This window comes from Calonectris borealis, chromosome 20 (genome assembly GCF_964195595.1).
Source record: "Calonectris borealis chromosome 20, bCalBor7.hap1.2, whole genome shotgun sequence".
In the NCBI taxonomy this organism is placed as follows: domain Eukaryota; kingdom Metazoa; phylum Chordata; class Aves; order Procellariiformes; family Procellariidae; genus Calonectris; species Calonectris borealis.
The window spans coordinates 447,026-469,810 of NC_134331.1; the positions used below are offsets into that span (position 1 = coordinate 447,026).

Sequence of the window (22,785 nt, forward strand, 5' to 3'; positions counted from 1 at the left end):
AATGACAGAAGTACTTTATTTCTGCTCTCACCACGCGCAGGTGCTTGCCTGCTGGTACAACTTATTTGCGTGGCAATGTCAGCTTCGCTTGCTCAGCTGGAGCATGGTGGAGCTGCTATTCCTTGGAGCCTCTGAGAGCTGTTTCAGAGTTTACTCCGAAAACTTTTGCATATGATATTCCTTTCTCCAAGTGCCTCTGGGCCCTTCTTCTAAGCTGCTGTTTACTGACAACCTGTGAGTCCTGGGGGCAAAAATGCGCATGGACTTAAAATAGGAAAAAATGGCATGAATTTCAAATTTGTGACTTTGTTTTCTGTGGTTTGGGTTGTTTGGTTTTTTTTCCCTCCAAGCACAGAAGATCAAGACTCTGGTTCCTGCACCCATCCCAAGGAGGCTCCCCGCCTTGCGATGCAGACTGCAGTGTATGCCCAACATTTCTCCAATGGGAACTAATTCACTGAGGTAGTTGTAGCAGGTGCCTTAATTAAATCTTGTAAGAGCAGCCATGACCCTGCTGAGGGGAGGCGGCAGCTTCAGCCCAGACCCCACCACAGTGCAGAGCCCCCAGAGCAGGCCTGGAGTTGGGGCTTGTCCCACAGGGCCCCTTTAGCTGTTCATGGAAAGGGATGATGGGGTGAGTGGACCCCGATGCCCGGTCACTGTTGGCCACCGCCACCCTGGCCAAAGCCCGGAGCCGGCTTCTCACAGTGTGTTGGTCCCAGTGCACCAGCATGTTCGTCCCACTGTGCAGGGAGTGCCAGGGCTCTGCAGCCCCTTGCTGTGTGTGGTGGCTCCAGGCAGGAGCTCAGTACCGGGATCATGACTAGTGCCGAGCCGGCGTGTTACCGCTGCAGGTGGGAGGAGGGCGGCACCCAGGACACCCGCACGGTGCTGCTGCTGCTGCTGTCCTGAGCTGCAGGAGCACTTGTGGTGCCCACGGGATTTCAGAGATGGGGCTGAGCTGAGTGGTGGGCACTGGCGCCCTGCGGCAGCTCCAATGGGTGCTTATGCTGACCCCTGCCATGGCACGGATGCTGGGCCGTGTTCTCCGCTGTGGTTGGTGGCCCTGGTGCCCACCTGGTGTCCTGGGCAGACCCCGGCACCAGCGGCCTCCGACCGGGCCAAGCAAGGGCCTTGCCGAGGCCGGCGCGCTATGGTGCAGCGCGTTGTGGCGTGGCAGGACTGTGGTGGGGCTGGGCTGCAGCCACTTGGGGGGGGTACAGGGGCAGTCCTTTCATGAAGAGTGTGCTCTCTGCCAGGCGCGAGCACCTCTTGCCGGGCGAGGCAGAGCCCTGGTGACCCTCACAGGGCCAGGCTGGGTGCTGCGCTCCCAGCCTCACCCCTGGGGAGGAGGCAGCCCCCCTGGATGCCTGGCATGGGGGTGCCCTTGTCAGGGAGCAGCTGGTGTTGGGGACCTGCTGCTGCCCCACTCTTGTCATCAAGCCCATGTCCCCCTGCCAGAGCATAGCTGGGTGTCCCGGTGCCGGGTGGGGGTTGCGCCCAGACCTCCTGCAGCGCAGGGGGGCCCTTCCTGGCCAGGGCAACACAGGGATGGGAGCGCCCTGTCTGCAGTCATTCACCGCCTGGCAAAGCCCCATCAATTCCTGCTGCTCCCCGCAGTTCAGCCCAGCACTGTGCTCCCCACACAGGCTCCCTGCGCCGTGCCCTGCAGCCACCGCGGGCATCAGGCTGGCCCTCAGGGCTGGCAGTGGGGCTGCAATTTGCCAGTCATGATCAGTGAGTGATTTTTTTTTTCTGTTGGGCGTTTGAGCAGCCACAGCACCCAGCGGGGGGAACGGCTGCTCACAGGGGCCGGGGGCAGTGGGGCTGTGAGGCCAGAGCCAGGCCGGTGCTGTCGTAGGTCCCTGTGGCTTGGTCACAGAGGTCAAGTCAAAGCAGGCAGCAGGAGGCAGGTGATGGGTGCTCAGTTGGTCAACCAAGCCCCCCTGCCACAACACCCACGAGGAGGCAGGGAATGCGGCTACTCCTCTCCCCACGCAGCCGCAGGCTGGGGACCGTGCCCAGCTCCAGCATGGGGACCGTGCCCAGCTCCAGCCCCAGTCCTGCTGCCAGCTGCCCCCCATGTGCTCCCAACCAGGCTGTTGCTGCCCTCTCGCCTGGAGTGTCTCCGGAGCCCTGAGCACGATGTCGTGACCTGGGGCAGCCCCCAGCCCCATAACAGGCCCTGCAGGGCTCAGGGAGCCAGGGGAGCTGCAGGGAGCGGGGGGCTCAGTGAGATGCTTCCCCTGCACCGCTTTCCCTGGCAGAGCAGCCCCGAGCTCCTCAGACCTGGGTGGGCTCCCACCATCCCACAGCACGTCCCTCCCCTGCAAGGACAGACGCCATGGAGCCAGCCCCAGCATGTTTATTGTCACACAGAGCCACCGGTGCCGGCTCAGGCATCTGCACACTCCACAGGGTCCAAGGACAGGGTCACGTCCGCCTTGCACTGGAGAGCGCCGGGGGCTCCAGGCAGCACCTGGCAGCTCCGCGGCTCGGGGGCCACATCCGTCACGCACAGCGCCTGCAGGGGAGACCATCAACAGGGACCAGGGTCCCCAGGCAACCCAGCACTGGCGGGGGGAGCTGGGGTGGCCCCACTGCACCCCAGTACCCGGCAGGCAGAGGACCCCACTCCTGCTGCTCACTGCAGCACAGAGCGCCGCGGGGGCAGGGGGGCCCGTCCCAGCACAAACCGTGCCCAGAGCCCCGTGGGGAGCAGCCCCAGCACCCACCGTGCCCCAAGCCCCCGGGGCGGCCCCGATACTCACCGTGGCGTGGAGCCGCTCGGGCGGGCGGGCCGAGCCGGGCAGCAGCACGCCGGGGCCGGGCTCGGCGGTGCCGTCGGTGTTGGAGCGGCGGAGGCCGGAGAGCAGCCCCGAGGCTCTGCCCACCGAGTAGTGGCGGGGCTCGGCCGCCGGCTTGTACCAGGGCTCGGCGGGGCGGCAGAGGCAGAGCAGCGCCAGCCCCAGGCAGTGGGCAGCGCGCATGGTTCCGGCAGGACCGCAGCGCTCCAGGGCCGCCGCCGCCGCCGCCTCCTTTATAGCCGGGCGGGGGGCCCGCCTCGCCCGCCCCCGCGCCGCGCGGCCCGCCCTCCCGGGGCGGCGGAGCCCACGGGGAAGGAGCTGCTCGCCGGCGGCCCCGCAGCCGTCCCCGGGTATACCCGCCGGGGTCGGGTATAGGGCTCGGGGCGGGTCCCGGCACCGGCCGTCCCGCGGCCGGCAGAGGCGCCTTCCGCCCCCGCAGGCGGGTCCCGCGGCGCCGCCCACCCCCCCCGCGCGCCGATCCCCAGCGAAGGACACCGGACACCGGGGGGGCGAGTGGCGGCCGCGCGTTTACTGAGGGCGGCCCGGCCGGGAGCGCGGAGCGGAGCGGGGCTGCCGGCGGCGGGACGCGGCCGCGGGCCCCCGGCCGCCGCGCGGCGCGGCCCGGCCGTCACTCCTTGAACTTCCACTCCTGGCGGCACATGGGGCAGTGCTGCTGCACCTGCTGCGAGTTCAGCCACTTGAGGATGCAGTGCATGTGGAAGCAGTGCGAGCACTGCCCCCACACCAGCGGGCAGTCGTCGCCGGGCACCTTGCCTGCGGCACGGACAGCCCGTCAGGCGCGGCCCGGCCCGGGGGGCGGCGGCCCGAGGGGCGGCGGCCCGAGGGCGCCCCGCCCGCCCGCCCGCCCGGGCCCGCACTCACAGTCGGGGCAGCAGCCGTTGAAGGCCATCCGGCAGATCCCGCAGTTCTCGTCGTTGGCCACCCACAGCCAGGAGGCCACGCCGTGCCAGCCCCGCACGCGCACCCGCATCGCCCGCCCCGCCGGAAGTCCCGCCCCGCCCCACAAGGCCCCGCGCACAAGCGCGCGCGGCCGCCGCGCCTTCGCTGCCCGCCCCGCCTCTTCCGCTTCCGGCGTCGGCTCAGCGCGGCCGGAAGTGCAGGCCCCGGAGCGGAGCCGCCATCATGGCCGACAAGATGGACATGTCGCTGGACGATATCATTAAGCTCAACCGGAGCCAGCGGGGGGCCGGCCGAGGCGGCGGCCGGGGCGGCCGGGGCCGGGGCGGCGCCACCCGCGGGGGCGGGCCCGGCCGGGGCGGCGTGGGAGCCGGGCGAGCGGGAGGCGGCGGCCCCGTGCGGAATAGGCCGGTGATGGCCCGGGGCGGCGGCAGGAACCGGCCCGCGCCCTACAGCCGGGTATGGAGCGCGGCGGGGGCGGGCGCGGGGCGCGGCCGCCCGCGGGGCTCGGCGGCGCCGCGGGGGCCCGGGCCCGGGACGGGCCTTCGGCGCGGCGGGGCGGGCGGCGGCGGGCGGGGCGGCGGCGGGGCCGCGCCGGGGCCGCGCGGGCGGTGGTGGCGCGGGGGGCGGGCCCGGTGGGCGGCCCTTTGTCCGCTCCCGGCGGGGCGGGCGGCGTGGCCGGCGCGTCCTGTGGCCTGCCGTGCCCCGGGCCGGTCAGCGAGGTGCCGGTCTCGTTGCAGCCGAAGCAGCTCCCCGAGAAGTGGCAGCACGATCTGTTCGACAGTGGCTTCGGGGCGGGGGCCGGCGTGGAGACCGGTGGGAAGCTGCTCGTCTCAAACCTGGACTTCGGCGTCTCGGATGCGGACATCCAGGTAGGGGGCTTGGGAGCCACCCTGCTGGGTGCGCGGGGGGCGTTCACAGGGGGTTTAATTCATAGCGTCAGGGTCGGGCGCATTGGGCGCCCGCAGGAGCTCCATGGGTCCTGCTCTCTTCCGCGGCCAGGATGGAAGATCCCCGAGTGAATTAGGTCTGCATTGGTGATGGGGTTTGAGCCGCGGTGTCTGCCCCGCAGTGGTTCTGCTGATATCGAGGGGGCTGCAATTCGGAAAAGCCGCTGTCTTCTGCAGAGCGGTAGCTAATGGCATTGTAAATGACTCTGCCACAGCGCACGTGTGGGAAAATGCTGCTCTCTGGCTGGATCCAGCTGTGACTGGAGAATTTAGTGTAAACAGGATAAACTCTTAAGGTCTGCGTAGCCACAGAAATTCCGTAACCGCACTGCAGGTACATCTGCATGCTCTGTTTTTACGGGACCTGTTTGTGCAGCTTTGTTAGGGTGGCGTTCTGTTGAGCGTCGAGGTGTTCCTACGGACACATCCTTTGGTGTCACTGGGAAAACTTATTTGTGAGGGAGATCTTGCTCTTCTGCGCTGCAGCATCTATGGTGCCTGGTGTGTCAATCGTCTAGCTGAGTCCCCTATTGTGGTTGTATCCCTTGTTTCAACCGTGCCTGGGGTAAGAACCTGCAGGATTCTTTCAGTTGGGTGTACGGAGCAATCTCTCTCTGTGGCTGTGCGCGTTGGGAGGGGCTGAGGCGTGGTGCTCCCACCCAGCTGCGAGGGCATGGTCACGAGCGGGCACTGAGTTGTGCAGAAATATACATTTGCAAATACCAGGTGCGTCCCCACTGGGGGCTCCTCTGGCTCGGTCATGCTGCAAAGCACTTCCTTTTAAATTGGCTTCTGGTCCTCGTGTCCTCACCAGGAAAAAGCAAACAACCACTTCTATGCGTTCTTCATCTGTAATCTCATTCCGGTTATTCCGTGTGCCAATCTGGCTGTGTTTGGGGAATTGGAAGGGAGCTTTTTCAGGTCACCTAGTTACTGAAATGTGCTTAAAACCACCTCTTTTCCTCATGTAAGTTCAGATTTGGTTTAAATAAGTTTCTTGTTTGCTGTGGTCCGGCCCCGATATGTAAAACGTGGCTCTGTGAAGTCACCTCAGTTTAACTGGCTCCTGCGCTTTTTGTGGCTGTTGAGATTTACCTTTTCCGCCACCGGCTTGGGCTGAGGTGTGGATGAACTTCCACCTATGGTTTATTTAGCCGCAAAGCTGACTTAATGGCTTTGCACCTATTTGTTACTACCCATCCCATAATTTAGCGCCACCTCAGATGTGGTGATCGCTTTCTTTGTTTCTATGCTAATCGCATCATTAACGTGGTGCGGCGCAGCGGTGTATCGGCAGGAACAAGTGGCTGGAACCACTCGAATGCGCTTTGCTGTCAGAGGAGCTGTGCAGCGTGGCTCCCTGAGCGTTCACTGCTGCTCAGGAGGAACCCGTGTTCTCTGCAGTGCAAAGAGAAGCTGACGCTGGAGAAGGGGCTGAGCACCGTCGCACCTGTGTTGCGCGCTGTTCCAGAAAGCTTCTATCGAGTGCCATGTAACGGTCAGCTCCATTGAATGAATAGAGGGAGGAGCTGGCCTGCAGCCCTGCCTGAAGTGCTGCTTGCTTGGGAGGTGGAAGAACACGCATAGTCCTCCCTCAGATGCTGGGGCAGTAACTCGCGTGGCAATCAGACGCGTGGCAGGTCAGCCGACGCTGTGGAAGGTGGCCTGTCCCTTTGGGCAGCTCTGGTGTAGATGTTGAGCTTTTGAGCACGGGGTGTAGCAGAAACTCGCGAAGGTGACGTGTCCTTAAGGACTTCCTAAACATAGCACCTGTGAAACAACACTGGTGGCTCCGTTCCACCTCTTCATTTCCATCCTTTGTGACAGCAAATGACATACTTCAGTAAAGGACTTTCCTATCTCAATTTTTGGGGTATACTCCTAATGGGCTGTGTTTTTAAATTCCACCTGGTCTAGTAAAGATTTAAGGGGAGGGGAGAGAAAAAAAAAAAAGTCCAGCACGATGAAACTGTGATCATCTCATGAATCCCTGTGTTCATACAGATCATTCTTCCTCTTTGAAATGGATTAGGGTCTGGATTATTTTTAAATAGTCACCCCATTGACTCAGCCTCAACTAAAGGACCCGCAGTTTCCCTTGAGTCTGCTTCGCTGGCTGTAAACGTGCACCCTGCAAGCGTGGAATACGAAGTCCTGCTTGTTTTTGCCACCTGTGGCAGCTTTCTGAAATCCTTCTGATGGGCTTGTGCTCCCCTCTTTCATCGGTGCTTCTTCTGAGTTGTCCATGATGTTTTGAAAAGTGCCTGCAGTTGCTGAGAGCGGTTGTGTATAGGGAACCAGTGCCGTCTCTTGGCTGTGTGGTGTTTGCAGTGCTGATGGAAGTATGCGCTCTTCTCCCTCTCTTTCTCAGGAACTCTTTGCAGAGTTTGGGACCTTGAAGAAGGCAGCTGTGCACTATGACAGATCTGGCCGCAGTCTAGGGACAGCAGATGTGCATTTTGAAAGGAAGGCAGACGCTCTGAAAGCGATGAAGCAGTACAACGGAGTCCCCTTGGACGGTGAGTCTGCATGGCTGTCTCTGCAGCGTATTTCACTGGCTGGCTGGAGCAGCCCACGTGCCCATGTCCCGCAGACAGGCTCACAGGCTGCTCTTCCTCCAGGGCGCCCCATGAACATCCAGCTGGTCACGTCACAGATCGACACACAGAGGAGACCAGCACAGAGGTGAGATGCCGTACGGCCACGGGAGTCGCCATGCCTGGTCAGCGTGGGGCGGGAACGTGCCTGGCCCCTCTCTGTGTAGGAAGCATGGATCCGTCTTCCGTTCGGCAAACTTCTGCGTGCCTGTTTGGGTTAACCGGAATGCACTAAAACAGTTGCTTTTTAAAAATCACAGCTTAAACAGAGGTGGCATGACCAGAAGCCGTGGTGGTTCAGGAGGATTTGGTGGTGGAGGAGGCAACAGGCGAGGTACTCGTGGTGGGAACAGAGGGAGAGGCAGAGGAGCTGGAAGAACTTCCAAACAGCAACTCTCCGCAGAAGAACTAGATGCACAGCTGGATGCTTACAATGCCAGGGTAAGTGCTGCTTGGGTGCTGTCCACAGGTTCCCGGCAGGATCTCGGTCTGGGAAACATTGGCAGCTCGGAGCTGGCAGGAAAGAGAAAGCATTTTCCAGGTCATCAGACTGAAGCAGTCTCCCTCTAAAGCCAAGCAGTGCCTTGTCCGGTGGTTGGCTTTACTTTTCAGAACACTTTGTCAACTGCTGTTTCCGATAGCCATGAAACAGCCCCTTTTCCAGCTCCCCAGCTCGCCGGGGCCGGCGTGGGGCAGGCTCTTGCGCAGCTGGAACAGCTGTGGTGAACAGTAGCTGCATAACAAAACCCACAGAGATAATGGGCTGCAGAAATGGAAAAACAAAAAGCAAAAAACCATGTGAAATACCTGCGTGGGATGCTAACGGAGGAAAGGTCGGCGATGCCGACAGCGGATGAGTCCTAACGTATGGGACCCACGCACGTTGTTTGCTGCCTTCAGAACTAGCTCGAACGTCTCTGATTAAAACGTTGATAGAGAACCGAGGTCACGCGTGTACACAGTGGCAGCGGAGCCAGTGTTGTAGGAATGGGGTAAAATCGAGGTGAGAGTATGGAAGAAGTGGGATGAGCAGAATTCCAGAAAAAATGGCACGGGAATGTCTGGTGTTTTAGAACAGTCTTCTCTGGCGCTGGGGATGTGTAAATAGCGGTATTTCGGAAAGACTGGGAGGGGGCGGGGGGCGCGGCGGGGCCGTTCGCAGTCGAGCCTCACTGCACTGCGGCAGGTCAGTGCCTGGTCGGGCCGGGGCTCCAGCCCGTGCGACCCTGTTGGGCAGCGCTGGGGCATTGCGGCGGTTTGCCGGGGCGGGCTGGGTGCCACGGGGCGCGCGGTGATGGCTGCTCTCCTCTCTTGCAGATGGACACCAGCTAAAGCGGCGGGCGGCGGGCGCAGGGAAGGACTCCGATCTCGCTCCATGCTCCCTAGCGGGGGCTGCGGCTGTGGCTACTAATACCGAGGATGGGATTTGTTTTACTTTTACGTTCTGGGATAGGTTTTAAACTCCTGTAAAGGTTTTTTTTAATTCTGAAGCAGACCTGTTTTGTACCGAGTTATTTTTGGGATAAATTTTACTGGTTGCCTGTTGGGCTGAGGTGGCTTTTTCACCTTTGCCGTAATAAAATAGAACCGTGTCTAGAACTGTGGACGCCTGCTGCCCCGGGCCCCGCTTCCCGGGTCCCGCTCCCCCCCCGCTGGCCCGCGCCCCGCCCGCGCGCGCCTTCCCGTGCCCCGCCCCGCGGCGTTCTACCCCTCCGCCCCAACTCTATCGTCTGTCCCGCCATCGCGCGCGTATCCCCTGGGCCAATCAGCGCGCCGGGCTGCGGCCGGAAGTGAGGCGCGGGACTCGGCCTCGTATAACGGGAAGTGACGGGCGTGTCCCGGAAGTGCGGGGGTGCACGGGCGGCTGGGCGGATCCCGGCGGCGTTGTCACCGCAGCGCGGAGAGCGAGCAGGGCCGGTAGGGCGGGGCCGGGGCGAGGGAGCGGCGGGGACCGGGCCGTGGCGGCGGGCGGCTCCCTGGGGGCGGTGAGGCCCGGGGGGGGTGTTCGGGTCGTGGGGCCGCGCCTCTGCCCCGCTGGGGCCTGGCCGGGCGGGCCGGCCGGCCGCGCCGCGCCCCGCTGGCTCCGGGCCGTGGGAAAGGCCGGGGCGCGGGAGCGGGGCCCCGAGTGCCCTTGTTCGACCTTCCAAGGGCTGGGGAAAGCTGCTGTCCCCGGCCGGGGCCGTTCCGGAGCGGAGCGGAGCTCTCGGGGCGGGAGGCCCGCAGTTAGGGCGAAATACGGACGGTTCGGGTTGGCTCGTGCTCCGCGGCGGAGCCGGGGCTGCTCCGAGCCCTCCCCTCGGGTTTCTCTCGTTGCCGGGGCCGCAGGGGGCGGTGAGAGGAACGCTGGGCCCCGTCTCCTTCCCAGGGCGTCGGGAGGTGCGAGCGTTCCCGTTTGTCTCAAACAGATTTTCCATAAATGGTTTCTAGTTACGAAATGAGGAACTTGGGAGCAACTTCCTCAGGGTCGATTTCCTTCCGTGTTCGAGCAATTAGAGAACCCGTTTTATCCCCCTTAATGCTGCAGGGAGGGGGCATTTTAAAGCAGCTGTGGCAACGTGCATAAAGACTGCAGTCTGGCTCCTGCAGAAGGCATCGGTTCTCCTCCTTCCTTAACAGTCCTGCTGGAAGGATGGCGATGTCTTCCCTGGCTCCGTAGGCTCTTTGCAACAAGTCTGAAAGTCCTAACTTCCTTTTCTTAAGACGAGAAGAACTCCTGGTCATGCTAAGTAGCTAAATTGTTACCTTGAGGGTTTCGGGTCTAGTCCAGAGTGCTGTCTTGCTCTGGTTGTCCTAGCGTTCTTCCAGCGCAGGTATTCTTGACCCTTAACTGCTGAGCAGGGACGGCTTCATTGTAGTGTTTCACTGCAGGGAGCGGCGAGTCGTATGGATGGGTCACACTCTTGGCAGTGTCCGCGGCTGCCGCGCCGGGGTCACCACACGGACGGCGGTTGCAGCGAGACTGCAGCCCGTTTACCCACGTAACTCGTTTGCATCTTGGGTGTAGGACTGTGAGAGTTTTTTAAACTTCTGAAGTTGTGAGCGTATGGAACTGTCTGCTCAAGCCTTTGGATTTGCTCTTGACAGTTGATGCCTTGTCTGCAGTCCAGGGTTATGTTGCAAGCAACTCCATCTCCAAACTGCCGAGCCCCTGAAAGGCAGCAGACTGTTTCCAGAGTCCTTCATCCCCAGGGCTGTGAGCCAGTGGCAGGGATCAGGCGAGGTGAGGGTTCTCTGGGGTGCTCTTACAAAGCGACTGGTGCAGCAGCGTTATCTGGACGTACCGTTGCCTCCGAATTCCTGGGTGGTGTCAGGGGGTAGCGCTCGGTCTCGGGAAGTGTCAGTGAGTCACCAGTCCCTCCTTTGCCACTGTTGTGCCCCCCTCCCCTGCCGCTGCCCTGGGAACCGTCCGAGCCCGGTTTATTTCTGATCCAGCCTCCCAGCCTGCTGCTGTACGTGTGGAGGAGCAGCGCAGCTTGAGCCGGTTTAAGCAGTTCTGGCTCCCTGTCCTTACAGCGTAGCAGCGTTTGTAGCTGCATAGTGAACTGGATCAGCGAACTGATCTGGCTGGAAAATAGCCCTGCAGAAATGATTATTAACTGGTTCAAATTCCAGCCAAGTTTGCCGTGTGGCTGCACAAGCTTTCCCTTGCGCCACGGGGGAAGAAGGAAGGGTGGGGACCGCTCGAATTGGCACTGCTGCATGTCCACGGCTGCGCTATGGCCTAATGGTTGTCCGAAGCCAATTAACTCATCTGAAGAGACTCTGACTAACTTGGGTTTCGCTAGTGCGGTGGGATCTTGGTCCCGGAGTATGAAGAAGTCGCTCTTTACCACTGTTTGCCTGAAAACAAACAGCCTTATGTTCCTAGCAATTTTTCTGTCTGGCAGAAGGTGGGGCTCTTGCATTCACTGCTGCTGGCTCCTCAGTCCTGCGTGAAAAATGCTGAGAGAATCCAGGAGAAACTGCTGACTTGAGGAAGCAGTGAAGGCAGTGAGTGTGAATTCGCAGGTGGGAAGCGATTCAGCCTCCTGCTGTCTTCTGCAGGGTTCTGCGATCTGCAAAGATCTGCGAAGAGCCCAGGGCTGTTTCCCTAGACATCTCTCCATGGCCAAGGAGCCCACCTCCTGTAATTTGCTTTCAGGCTGAGTGCGGGCTGGGGGTTCCCTTCCCTGCCGGCCGTGGCAGAGTTCACAGCGGGTCTGCGCTGTCTTGCAGAGCAGTGGGCCTCCGCAGGAGCTCTAGCGTTCTGCGGCTCGGCTGAGTCTTAAGAGCCAGAGCCCCGCCATGCGGGGCACCCGAGCATCTCCTGAGTGTCAGAAGGAGCCGAAGAGGAATTTCCTTCCAAACGCCTCAGAGCAATGCCTGAGGTTTGAGGTGTTGAGCTCCTGTAAGGGACCCGCGCCCGGCTGCAGGTCAGCAGCGTAGTGGGAAGGCTTTCGTTACGGAGCTGAGCCCGTTGAAGGACTGCATCGCAGATCCCCTCTCCTCTGCGTGTCGGCGCGTGCTTGCTGGAGGTCTCAGCACAGTGCAGATGGGATATGCGAGTGCAGTTCTCTCCTGGCAGTTCACATGCGATCGGGTCCCTTGGCTTCGCTTTGTCTGGCAGCGTGATGGCTGGTCTTTCACGCACCTGGAAAAGCTCTGGTTTACTAATCCTGAGCTGCAATAAATGCTTCATCTGAGAAGTCTGAAGGGCGAGGTTGAAGCCCTCATAGAAGTTTTGATGTGATTAGGAGTCTCCTTTCTCTCTGGCTGCGTGTCTGGAGAAGCACCCGAGGCGCTGTGACCCATGGTGATGAGATGCAGCGCTCTGTGCGGGAGGGGGCGGCCGGCTGCAGCCCGGCCCCCGCCGGCTGCGTCGCAGGGTGCCTCCCGACCCGCGCGTCCGGCCAGGGCGCAGGAGCCCGCTCGCCTCCGGAGTGCTGCAGCAGAGATGTTGTTCTTCTGACTGCTGCTCCTGGGGAAGCCTCTTGGAAGAGGTGAGGTGGGATTTCTCCAGGGCTTCCTCCGAGAGCTGAACCCTAGCTTGGCCTGAGCTGCTGCTTGGAACAGTGCTTTGTGTTGGTCTGAAGAGCCGTTTTCTGCCTCTGGTGGGCTTCCATTGTTTTAGAGATCCTGTGAGGACTGGGGTGGTTCTTGATTAATCCGTGTGGTGGTGTGCATGATTGTTTCTTTAGCTCTGGATCACAGGATTAAGGCTAGAGGCGTAGGAACGCAACTGAAGAGCGGGGGATCTGGTTTTTTGGTTGTTTTTTTTGTTTGTTTGTTTGTTTTTTTCTGTGCCCTCTACTGCATGGTTGTTGCTAAGTATCTGTTTGTGGGAGGGGTTACCCTAACGGAGCTGGTGAAGATTGGGTGCTGGTGATGTGTGGGAGGAAACTGTTGCCCTGTCTGTTACATCTGGAGGTTGGTTATCAATGAGTAGTAGCTCCATATTTGGGTGAGACCAAACTAATGCATTTCTTCACTGACCAGAATAGGATACCTGATCCTGGAAATCAGCTGCTATTTCAGCTGCTAGAAATCAGTACTGTTTCTTGCTAAGGCTCTTCCTGTGCGGAGCGCAGCGATCTTCCAGACTTGACCCTGCTGCTGGGAGCTGCACAGTGGTTGGTGCTGCTCTGTTCATCTTGCAGTGCTGATCCTTCGCCGCGAGTGCAGTGCTGGCTTCGGCGAGCTTTGGTTGTTCGAGGAGAGGCTGTCTGACGGCTCCTGTGGCCTGTCGCTTGCAGGTGCTGATCAGGCCATTTGTTAGAAGTTTTGTCTCTGCTTGGTCTGAAAATTGGAAGGTGGTATACACCCGTGGACGCTAATGCTGCGGAAAGAGACCCGGCACCTTCAGGGATATGCATGTGGATACAGGTGGATCATCTGCCACGTGTGCATCTGTTTATTATATTCGTGCTTTCAAAGGCTCAATCGCAGAGAGTTTGGGAGTCAACAGAAATCGGCGACTTGGGACTTCAGTTCTTTAAAGCTCTCACTGAAAGTCCATCACTTCCATTTCCTGAAAGCTACAGGTGTCTTATGAGGAACGTCCAGAAGTTCTTCAGCGTACAGAGAGAGAATGACCGGTAGGGCTTGGGAGGTGAAATCTAGCCTGAAGGTGAGACGAAGGACTGCAGTAGGGGATCAAGCAGTAGAACGGATGCTTGAGTGAGCTTTTGCTCAACGCTTCTGGGAGTCTTCAAGGCCGGAGGCTCTTTTGGACAGAAGCACAAAGAAAGTGACTGGGTTTGATATGGAGATACCAGGGTGAAATCTAACCAGTTGTTCATGTATGACATGAGATTAAATGGCCTTTTGAACACAAATTTCCACGATATTCAGTGCCAGGATATTGGAGAATGCCACGCAGAAGGGCCAGCTCTTTGTTGTAAAGTGTAGGGCTCAGTACTGGCCGTTGTTGGGAGTTTTAAGTGTGAAGGTGCAATGGGAAAAGCTCCTCTACACAGACACGCTTGTGCCACACAGGGCCAAACCCCTTGTAGTAACCCCAAAGTGTCACATCGTCCCCCCACCTTTGTCTGGTGATACATCCTAGTCAAGCTTTAATACCCAGAAACACCAGTTGCATCCACTGCAAGTATCCTACCCCCAGGACACCCCGAGAGCCGAGCCAGCCTCTCTGGGGAAGCTCTGCCAGCCCAGGACAAGTCAGCAAGTCTGTTCTCAGGTCTGACAGTGGGCAAGGAGCAGGTCCCCGCTGGGGGCCTGGCCGCAGCTGTGCCTCGGCACCGGCTCCCTGGGAGCTGGGGCCGGCGTGTCACCCGAGGATCCTGGCAGGTGGGCTGCTCACCGGTTCTCCCTCCCCCTTTCCTTTTCTCTCTCTGCATATTTGCTGATAGGTCTGCTGTAGTTTTCTCTTCTAGCAGAGATGTGCAAAATTTCACTTTCTGTGTCTAATCTGTCTCCTTTGCCCTGTTTCCCAACAAAACATTCGTAATATTTATGGCTAAAAATATTAGTGGAGCCCAGGTGGCACCTCCACTGTTCTGCTGTTACAGCCATTGCCAGGCTGGAACTGGACGTGGAGTCAGACTGGCTCCGCCATCTCCGGAACTTGCCTTATGTCACTACAAAATGTGCTCCGTAAACTCTGTGTGGTTAATGTCGCGCTGAGGTCTTTCTTTCCCCCTCTGGGTGGCACATTGGGTAGAAATGGAATAATTGAGCTGTGTGCTATTATGTCAGTTAGCAAAAAGACAAAAAGAATGGATGATGGTTAGCTTATTTAGTGTAACCTGTATGAGAAGCTTTAGGTGCCTGTAGATCATAATTAAGCCTGTATTTTGAGCACATTTTGTGTGTTTGTTGTATTTGTGGCAAATGTTGTAGTTCTTGATTTATTTGGAAACTAGATGCCAGAGGAATGAATGCAGTTCCACAGTCTGTTGTGAGTCGTGTGTGCTAGTGCAGAGCTTCAGGCAGGAATATTGAACAGGGTGCAGGAATGCCAGGTAATGACAGAAACACCTGGATCCATCAGCAGATCATTTGTGAAAGATTTTGCTTGTACAAAAAGCCTTTCAAAAGCTGTCACTGAAACAGTTTTTCGAGTCTTTAGAGAGTCCAAGTTGATATTTGCCCTAGGATGACCCTTAGGACAGCGTGCCCTGTGAAAAATCAGGAATTACTGAGGCTGTCACTGGCTTTTACCGAGGCTTTTAACGGGGTGTTGGCATCACCTTTCAGCAGCCCTCAGTGTGCAGCTGGGTGTTTCCTAGTTAGTCGTGGACAACCGAGCCAAACTCTGCACGTGTTTTTAATCCATTATCTGTTTCACTGGCCGTGTGTGACACAGATCTTTGAAAAGGACTGAGCATGAGATCAGCTGAACCAGGTGTCTCATTCCACTCCTCCGAGGCACCCAGCACCTGGTGCAGCGGAGATTGATCTGATTGAGTTACAAACTGCGAGCTCCAGATTGTGGCAGAGGTTCCTGGCATTTGTGCCAGTGGTGGGGCAGAGGCCTATTCTGGAATCGTGTGTTGTAGAGAGCAAAACAGAACTGGGTTTATTCTGTGCTCAGGTTTATTATGAGTGAAAGCCTAACCCTGTTGGTCTTGTGGAGGAGAGCATGTTCTCTCTACGGCTTGGGGTATTTACCTGTTCCAGCTCATGAATAAAGCATCGAGGTTGAATTTTTCCTATCCTCTGGCGTGGGCTGAATACAAGACCTGGCCTACTGGAGGAATCTGCAGGGGCTGCGGGGTACGGGCACTTGGTGGGTTGTGTCCCCTGAAGGCCTCCCGGGGACAACCCGTGAAGGGCCTAGGTGAGAGAGGGAGCCTGTGGAGTCACAGAGGAGCAGTTCTGGGGAAGCCTGGTTGGTGCTGCCGGGCTGCGCTGCTGGGAAGGAGCCCTCGCTGGTGGAGTAGGTAGGTGCAGTTACGCTTCTCCTCCCTACTTCAGTGTAACTTGCGTGTGTGAGGATGGCAGAGCAGGAGCCGACGGCAGAGCAGCTGGCCCAGATTGCAGCTGAAAATGAGGAGGACGAACACTCTGTCAACTATAAGCCACCTGCCCAGAAGAGTATCCAGGAGATCCAGGAGCTCGACAAGGATGATGAGAGCCTGCGCAAGTACAAGGAGGCACTGCTCGGTGCCGTCACTGTGACTGCAGGTGAGCCGTAGGACGTGGCTATGCCTCGCTCGAGCCAGAGCTCCATCGGTCGCCTCTGGCCTCATCCCTGCTCCTGTCCAGGAGCTGTTCTCCTCCCAGCTCTTTGCGCTTCAGCACGAGCACAGCTGGGAACATAAAGGCATGCGTCTGCGCTCCCCCCATGCTGATCTCTGGCTCCTGGAATAAGGCACAGGGACTGAGGGGTGGCACTCTGTCTTTAGAAGAGGATGGTCTTGGGGAGACTGTTGGCTGGGGAGCCCAGACCTTCACCGAGGGGGATGTTGTTCTCACTGGTTTTCTTGCTATTTCAAGAAGTGCCCTGGAAGGAAAAGGAGTTGTGTTGGTTGGTATTAGGGATGGGTGTTTAACAGCCTTTTTGCTTGTCTTTTAGATCCCAATGCTCCAAATGTGGTGGTGACCAAACTGACTTTGGTCTGCGCTACAGCTCCTGGCCCTCTGGAGCTGGACCTGACAGGTGAGCTAGGAAAGAATTCCAGCCCTTCTCCCAGGTCAAAGCTGGCTTGGTGTGGAGCCTGGCAGAAGGCCCCACAGGAGCACTGCTGGCACGGTGGGCAAGCCCTCCGATGTCAGAAATGCCCCTGTGTGGGATGCAGAGTAAGGTGCCCAGGCCGCCGGAGGCTTCTGTACTCTGAGCCCAGCAGCAGTGTCCCCCGTTGCAGCAGAATGCCTTTCGGCTTCCACTGCCTTGTAGAGGTGTGAGCTGCCGTGTGGGGGAGCCAGCTGTCCTCCAGCCTGCGCAGCGACACTAATGGCAGCTTCAAGATGGTGACAGCCTCGGAGCAAATGTCTACAAAGGAACATTCTCGAATTAACTGCATTGCTGCGCTGCATGTCCTTTCACAGGGCATTGCTTGCCCGCCTCAGATAGCATGGGCAGCGTACCAAGGAGGGTCCTGCCATGCAAAAATGAAAGGATGAACTGTGTGCTGTCCGGGCAGTAAGGGTCATCCCTCTTGCAACTGAAATTCGCTCTAGAGCACAATCCAAAGGGACTCTGAACAACCCTCTCCCTTCTTTGTAGGTGACCTGGAGAGCTACAAGAAGCAAGCGTTTGTGCTGAAGGAGGGCGTGGAATACCGGATAAAAATCTCCTTTAGGGTAAGAATTCAGATCTGGAAACTGAAGAATGAGTGGAACACCGGACTGCTGCAATCCCAGCATAGGGAGTGCCTGAGCCCCGAAAAGCGGTGTGATGGAGGAAATTGTCTCCTGCTGTGGGTGGGGTGGGCAATGTGCCTAGGAGATGTCTTCTACAGTCCTTGCTTGTCTCTCTGCAGGTTAATAGGGAGATTGTGTCAGGGTTGAAGTATATTCAGCACACGTTCCGGAAAGGCGTGAAAAGTAAGTGCTTCTCTGTGAGTCAAGTACTGCTTTGTGTGAGGGCTTTTTGCTCTTTCCACAGCGGTGATGGGGGCTCACCCGCTGGTGCCCCAACAGCTCATAATGGGAGGAGACAGTCTTCAGTCATGTCTGTGCCACTGAGCCCGTGGCGATATGTGAAGGCTTCTGGGTGTGCTGCAGGGTGGCAGCCTGCGGTCCTGGCTACACCTGCACCTCTGGGCCTGATGCGTAATCCCTGCCAGAGCACAGTGGTGAACAGATCACTGCTGGCAGTGGTGCTAGCGTGGGGGGATTGCTTCCTGCAGGAGGAGCCGTTCCTGGAGTGAACGGAGCTGTTAACGTGGGTGATGTTGTTCTCACAGCTCCTCTGTGGATTGTTGCAGCAATAACAGACCTTTCATTTGCTTTAGCCTTGCCTCAAATGCAGGGGAGGCTCTTAAACAGCCTCCATACACCTCTCTTTCTCCTTGTAGTTGACAAGACCGAATACATGGTTGGGAGCTACGGCCCCCGAGCAGAGGAGTATGAGTTTCTGACCCCCATGGAAGAAGCCCCTAAGGGCATGCTGGCCCGGGGCAGCTACAACATCAAATCCAAGTTCACAGATGATGATAAGACTGACCACCTGTCCTGGGAGTGGAACCTGACCATCAAGAAGGATTGGAAGGACTAGCCCTTCCCAAGGCCAGACCCCAGAGAGCGTGAATCAGACAGTGGCTACCGTAGAAATCCCCCCCTGTACCAAAGTGCTGACATTGGAACCCTCTTACCTTTCACCCCCTGTTATAATTTGACCAGAGAGCTCAGTTTTGTAATGTGCCCCCTCCCCAGAGAATCGCTGAGTGCATTGACCAAACCGTGCTGTCTGCATCTGATCTCCAGCTGCCCGTCCCAGGGCCGTGCTGTCCCAGCGCAGAGGTGGGACCGCTCGCTCCCTCGCCAGGCCCTTTGCTGCTTCTCACCTTCCTTTATTTGGGTAGGTGCTGAAGGGGAGAGACTCCTATGTTTTGTGTAGGATCTTGTGCTTGGCTTTCCTGTGCACAGCTCAGGGTAGCTACTGCCTCCAAGTAGCTGAAGAACTTTGATGCCAGGCAGCTATTGAATCCGTTTGTTGGCTAAAATTATGTCCGGCCTGCCCCTTCCACCCAGTCAGTGTCCTGGGAACACTGGCAGCTTCATTTGTGGATGTTCCCTGTAACCATGATGCCTTAATGTGTAACATGTATCCTCTAGGGAGGGGGCCTTGCCCCTGTTACACTTTTTAAATGCCACCCACCCTCCCCCTCTTTGTTGGCATGGCACTCATCTTGGTCACGCCCCTCATGGGTTATTAGGAAAGATTCACAACTTCCTGCTTTTCTGTTGGTCCGTTCTTCACCCGAGACGGGATATCTCCAGAGGGGAGGGTGGCGTGACATCCTGGGCGACGCCTGGCCACCCCTCCCAGTGTCCAGAGAGCTGGCCTGGCAGGACCCCTGCCCCTGTTTGCACAGAGCTTCGAACTCTCTGGTAGCCTCAGCGCCGCCGAGGCGTAGAGGGGGTTGCAAGGCAAGTGGGTGTGGGAGTCACCAGTGTTGCCAACACCTCACACTTCTCATTGCAGCCAAGGTAGCTGCAAAGCACTGAAATTCCAGGACAGCACCTGCCCTCCTAGCTGTTTTGGGCTGAGGATGGACTAGTCTGTTTCTGCAGCTGCTCTCCCGATGCGATCAACAAAGAGCTTGCAATGGACAAGTAATCAGAAGCGGTTAATGCCTTATGTATCTGTTCTGCCTTTAAAATCTGTGCCTGGCCTGTCAGTATTTATTGCCTTGACACTCGACTCCCCGCCCCGTGCCCATAGCAGACCCCTGCAGCACGCCAGCCTGCCACCCGAGGCTGCGCTGACACGGTGCTCGGGGCGAAGGAGCCCTCTGGGGCCCGTGAACCCCTGAGGGCTGGGCAGGCACGTTCCAGCTCCGCAGCCCTCTTATTTGGATCCTACCACGTTGAGGTCGTATTAGAACTGGGACCAAGTACATGTGGCTTTCTCATAGCTACGTCTTTGCCTCTTAACACTCCCTTGCCCCACCCCTAGAGAGATTTTTGTTAATTTGATTTGGTGCATATTGTCTGTAAATCCTAGACCCGGGTTAACAGGTTTGGAATCATCATCTGCTTCTCCTTTTATGACAGTTAAATAAAATCTTTGAACTGACTGTCTGCTGTCTGTTCTGGTTCTGTTCTGGAACTTCCTGGTTCTGGGTCTTCGGCAGGAAGTGGCAGAACTTCTGTTCCAGAGGGGATTTCTGCAAACACCTGGGGTGTGGGAAGACCAGAATCCCGGGGCTTACTGAGTTGTGAAACAGGGGATCTGGGACAGTCTGTGCCAGAGGAGAAGAGGGAAGAGGCCCGCGTTGCAGTGATTATCTTCAAGATCTGTCCCTTGCTGTTTGCTGTGTTCTGCATGGCCTGCAGTAGGAGGGATGAGAAGGGTGTGGGGAAGTGGAAACGGTGGGTCTCTGAGGTAGTAAAGTCGGGGGGGGGGTCTCCTGCTGGCTGAGGAGCAGGCGGGTTCTGAGCCTTAGCCTGCCTGTGTTGTGCCTACTCCAGCTGCAAGCACGAAGTGAAATTCCTGCACCGTCAGAAGAATGAGGGAGGCGATCGGAGGGAGAACAGAATTCAGGAGAGGCAATGTGTGGTAAGAGCCTGCGGATGTTTACAGAGCATGTGGCATGTTTGTGTTAAGGATAAGAAAAGTGCAGCCAGGAAAAGCTCTTTAGAGAACCTACAGCACTAGAGAAGCTGTCAAGGAGATAGCCCTGCTCCTGGTCTAAAAGACTCGCGATGTTAACTGAGAACTCTGAACAAAGAGGGAACCTACTGAGCTGACAGCGCAGGCCCCCTTTCTTCTTGGTCCCCGGAAAGCTGCCGTGTTTCCCTGATGCCGCAGCCAAAGGAAACGACGCGACTTGGAAACTACAAGAAAGTGCAAGGGCTGAAATGAAGCACCCTCAGCCGGGCAGGAGCTGCCTGCGTGCCCTGGTGTGGAGCAGGCGTGCGGCCGGAGCCCACTCCAAAAGGTGCTTTGCTTGTGCGGCTCCCTGCTGTAGGCTGTGCCCAGCCGCGTGCCCCCGCAGCACAAGAGCACAAGAGCAGGAGCGCGGAGCAGGCGTCACCCTCTATCGTGTCAGTTAGAGCGAGCCCAGATGTGCCGATAAAGTGAACAAAAGCCCTCGTGTGCTGGCCCCCAACAGCTGCTCCGTGGGCAGATAGTGTCAGGGTGAGATCCTGTCTGATGCAATCTCCAGCTCTTTGGCAAGTCTTTCCAAACTCTGGACGTTGGTGTTTCTGTTAGATCGCTCGCACAATGGTGGGATGCCTGGGGAGGGGTACGCAGGATGGCTGCGACCTGCTGTAACTCCGGGGACAGAGGGGCTACAGTGGTGATTCACTGCCCGTGCTTTCTCCAGAACGTGGTCCTTGCTGCAGGACAACAGGCTGGGCTCTCCCACCTGGCAGCCGAGCCCAGGAGCACGCACAGGCAAGAGCAGCCCAAGGGATGCGTGGCTCCAGTGACAGGCTGGGCAGGGCGCGGTGGCTGGGTGGGCCAGATGATTCTCACTACTTGTGGCTTCCAAGCAAAAGCCTCAGCCCCTTCCAGGAGATGCCCCTCATAAACCTTGGGTTGGAGCTTGCTTAAGAGCTGTCCGGGCTGCTTTTCCAGTCAGGCGGCTGCTTGTGCTGCAGCAGCTCAGTCTGACACAGCAGCTGCATCGAAACAGCAGAACTGCAGCTCCGCAAGCATGGCAGCTTTCACCTGTGTCTGTCAAAAGGCAGCCTGGGAGAACCGAGGCCGAGAGAAAGGGGGGAACTTGTGAATTGACGCCTTGCAGTGCGTGAGGGCCCTGGTTGTGGGCCTGGACCTGCTGTGCCAGCGTCTGGTAGGTATGGAAGTCAAGTGACACACCGCCCCAGCTGACAGTCCCAGCAGGGAGCAAGACATCAGAGGAGACGTGCTGCTGCCATAGAGGGCAGGCGGTGCCCTCTCTGTGCGGCTTTCCTTTGGTAGACATTGCAGTGCAGGGATACTGAACGGGATTTAAAGAAAACAAGAGAACTGTGCTCTGTTCATGGGGTGCGCTCAGCAGTGGCGGGATCCCCGGCCAGCACCAAAAAAGAGAACAAGAGAGCTGCAGCACCTGTAAGGCGTCAGTGAGCATTGCCGCCCGTGCTAGAGCTGCTGAGCACACGTACCGGTGGCCCGGCACCGCGCTGGCCCTGCTGCCTCTGCTGACGTGTGGCGACGTGGCAAGACACTTGCCGCCGCGAGCCCCAGAAACCTGCTGGCAGCAGGGACGTGCCACTTCCCCTCGGCTGCTGGCTAAGCCTGCTTCTGCCAGTGTGTCAGGCGAGTGTTTTCTGGCAGGAACTGCCCCGGTGCAGGGTCTGGCCCTTTCAGCAGAGCGCGTTGCTGCAGAGCCCCTCTGGCAGGGCAACGAGCCGGGTTTGCTCAGGGCAACAGCTCCCAAGCACTCCCTCACCTGTGGAACCAGGCAGGCTTCAAGGTGGCTGAACATTAATGCAGGATGTTGTTCTGGCAGCAGCCGATTCCCCACCCTGGCAGCCTGACGTGCCTGTGCCTGCACAGCCCCGAGCAGTGGCGGCCGGACAGCGGCCGCTGTGCACTCGCTGCTTTGCTCAATGCAGCTTCGCCATCTAAAATCTCACTGGACTCTTTCTGGGCCCAAGAAAGGCATTAGTTCCGCAGCTTGCCAAAGCTCCTGAACGGACAACTGCTCCTCGCAGCACTCGCAAAACGATCAGGTTATCTGCGGAGAAACTGGCTCTGAATGCTGCTGGCCTGGGGCACTGGGCCCAGCCCCTGCAAGGGGAAGCGGGAGGAGAGTAAGGAGCAGCAGCTCTACTTTGCAGGCAGCCACTGAGCTGGCAAATCAGCAGGGTGTGGCTGGGGAGCTGGGACAGAGCCTGTCCCCACTCTAGCACTTATCAGCCGGGCAGCCTGCATGTACAGAGGTGCCCGTAGCAACCCCGCTGATATCGCGGTGCTGGCAGCGCAAACGCCACAACCAAAGGCCAGCTGCTTTCTGCCCGGGGGCGCAGGGGCTCTCCTTCCCCATCCCAGTTCTGGGAGCAACGAGAACCGATTCTTGTGCTGCGTCAGGAGATGCCAGAGCAAAGCAGGAGTCGTCGCGCAATGGGATTTTCCCCTGCCACGGTCACAAGACTCGTTTCTTGTGGGTCCCTTAGCAGACACTGCACAGGACCATGTCCTCTCAACTAGAGCCTTCTCGTGACAGGCTCCTGCTCAGTCCTGGGGGGACGAGGTGCCCCGCGTCCCCTGCTTTGAGCATGCCCTTGCAGGGCTGCCTTTCTCTGCAAGGGAAAGCATGTGCCGAGGCCCAGAGCCACCGTGAGCCCCCAGCGGGACCCAAACGCTGCGCAGAGTTCTCCCCACCCCACGGTCTGTCTCCAGGGCTGGCGAGGCTGCAGCAGAACGAAACGGGGCTTCCCTGAGCTGCAGTG

General features: G+C 58.3%; 4 protein-coding genes across 5 annotated transcripts; 2 read left to right on the top strand and 2 right to left on the bottom strand.

Annotated features, from left to right (window-relative positions):
* Window positions 1-2,349: 2,349 nt before the first annotated feature.
* NPB (neuropeptide B) lies at window positions 2,350-3,135 on the bottom strand. The gene is made up of 2 exons (XM_075169228.1): window positions 2,772-3,135; window positions 2,350-2,524 (listed from the first exon to the last, which is right to left on the bottom strand). The coding sequence occupies exons 1-2, from the start codon at window positions 2,988-2,990 to the stop codon at window positions 2,396-2,398; spliced, it is 348 nt and encodes a 115-aa protein (XP_075025329.1). The 5' UTR covers window positions 2,991-3,135; the 3' UTR covers window positions 2,350-2,395.
* A 202-nt stretch (window positions 3,136-3,337) lies between these two features.
* Window positions 3,338-3,815, bottom strand: ANAPC11 (anaphase promoting complex subunit 11). Its single transcript, XM_075169229.1, has 2 exons — window positions 3,690-3,815; window positions 3,338-3,581 (listed from the first exon to the last, which is right to left on the bottom strand). Exons 1-2 carry the CDS (start codon window positions 3,796-3,798, stop codon window positions 3,436-3,438), a joined length of 255 nt encoding a protein of 84 aa, XP_075025330.1. The 5' UTR covers window positions 3,799-3,815; the 3' UTR covers window positions 3,338-3,435.
* An 82-nt stretch (window positions 3,816-3,897) lies between these two features.
* On the top strand, window positions 3,898-8,871 carry ALYREF (Aly/REF export factor). Its single transcript, XM_075169225.1, has 6 exons — window positions 3,898-4,184; window positions 4,466-4,597; window positions 7,047-7,194; window positions 7,297-7,360; window positions 7,533-7,713; window positions 8,590-8,871. Exons 1-6 carry the CDS (start codon window positions 3,951-3,953, stop codon window positions 8,602-8,604), a joined length of 774 nt encoding a protein of 257 aa, XP_075025326.1. The 5' UTR covers window positions 3,898-3,950; the 3' UTR covers window positions 8,605-8,871.
* A 213-nt stretch (window positions 8,872-9,084) lies between these two features.
* ARHGDIA (Rho GDP dissociation inhibitor alpha) lies at window positions 9,085-19,457 on the top strand. Of its 2 annotated transcripts, none has more exons than XM_075169226.1 (6): window positions 9,085-9,189; window positions 15,688-15,897; window positions 16,289-16,372; window positions 16,940-17,016; window positions 17,196-17,259; window positions 17,733-19,457. In XM_075169226.1, exons 2-6 carry the CDS (start codon window positions 15,708-15,710, stop codon window positions 17,930-17,932), a joined length of 615 nt encoding a protein of 204 aa, XP_075025327.1. In that variant the 5' UTR covers window positions 9,085-9,189; window positions 15,688-15,707; the 3' UTR covers window positions 17,933-19,457. The 2 variants fall into 2 exon arrangements, with proteins under 2 accessions (XP_075025327.1, XP_075025328.1); XM_075169227.1 differs by lacking the exon at window positions 9,085-9,189 and adding an exon at window positions 9,203-9,257.
* The last annotated feature ends 3,328 nt before the right edge of the window (window positions 19,458-22,785 follow it).

Excerpts from the sequence above, each read along its gene's own strand:
- ARHGDIA (XM_075169226.1), top strand. The coding sequence starts at position 15,708 with ATGGCAGAGCAGGAGCCGACGGCAGAGCAGCTGGCCCAGATTGCAGCT. Across the intron at positions 17,017-17,195 it reads GGATAAAAATCTCCTTTAGG|GTTAATAGGGAGATTGTGTC; the intron begins GTAAGAATTCAG and ends GTCTCTCTGCAG. Across the intron at positions 17,260-17,732 it reads GTTCCGGAAAGGCGTGAAAA|TTGACAAGACCGAATACATG; the intron begins GTAAGTGCTTCT and ends TTCTCCTTGTAG.
- ALYREF (XM_075169225.1), top strand. The coding sequence starts at position 3,951 with ATGGCCGACAAGATGGACATGTCGCTGGACGATATCATTAAGCTCAAC. Across the intron at positions 4,598-7,046 it reads TCTCGGATGCGGACATCCAG|GAACTCTTTGCAGAGTTTGG; the intron begins GTAGGGGGCTTG and ends TCTCTTTCTCAG. Across the intron at positions 7,195-7,296 it reads CAACGGAGTCCCCTTGGACG|GGCGCCCCATGAACATCCAG; the intron begins GTGAGTCTGCAT and ends CTCTTCCTCCAG.
- ANAPC11 (XM_075169229.1), bottom strand. The coding sequence starts at position 3,798 with ATGCGGGTGCGCGTGCGGGGCTGGCACGGCGTGGCCTCCTGGCTGTGG. Across the intron at positions 3,582-3,689 it reads CAACGGCTGCTGCCCCGACT|GCAAGGTGCCCGGCGACGAC; the intron begins GTGAGTGCGGGC and ends TCCGTGCCGCAG.
- NPB (XM_075169228.1), bottom strand. The coding sequence starts at position 2,990 with ATGCGCGCTGCCCACTGCCTGGGGCTGGCGCTGCTCTGCCTCTGCCGC. Across the intron at positions 2,525-2,771 it reads CCGAGCGGCTCCACGCCACG|GCGCTGTGCGTGACGGATGT; the intron begins GTGAGTATCGGG and ends TCTCCCCTGCAG.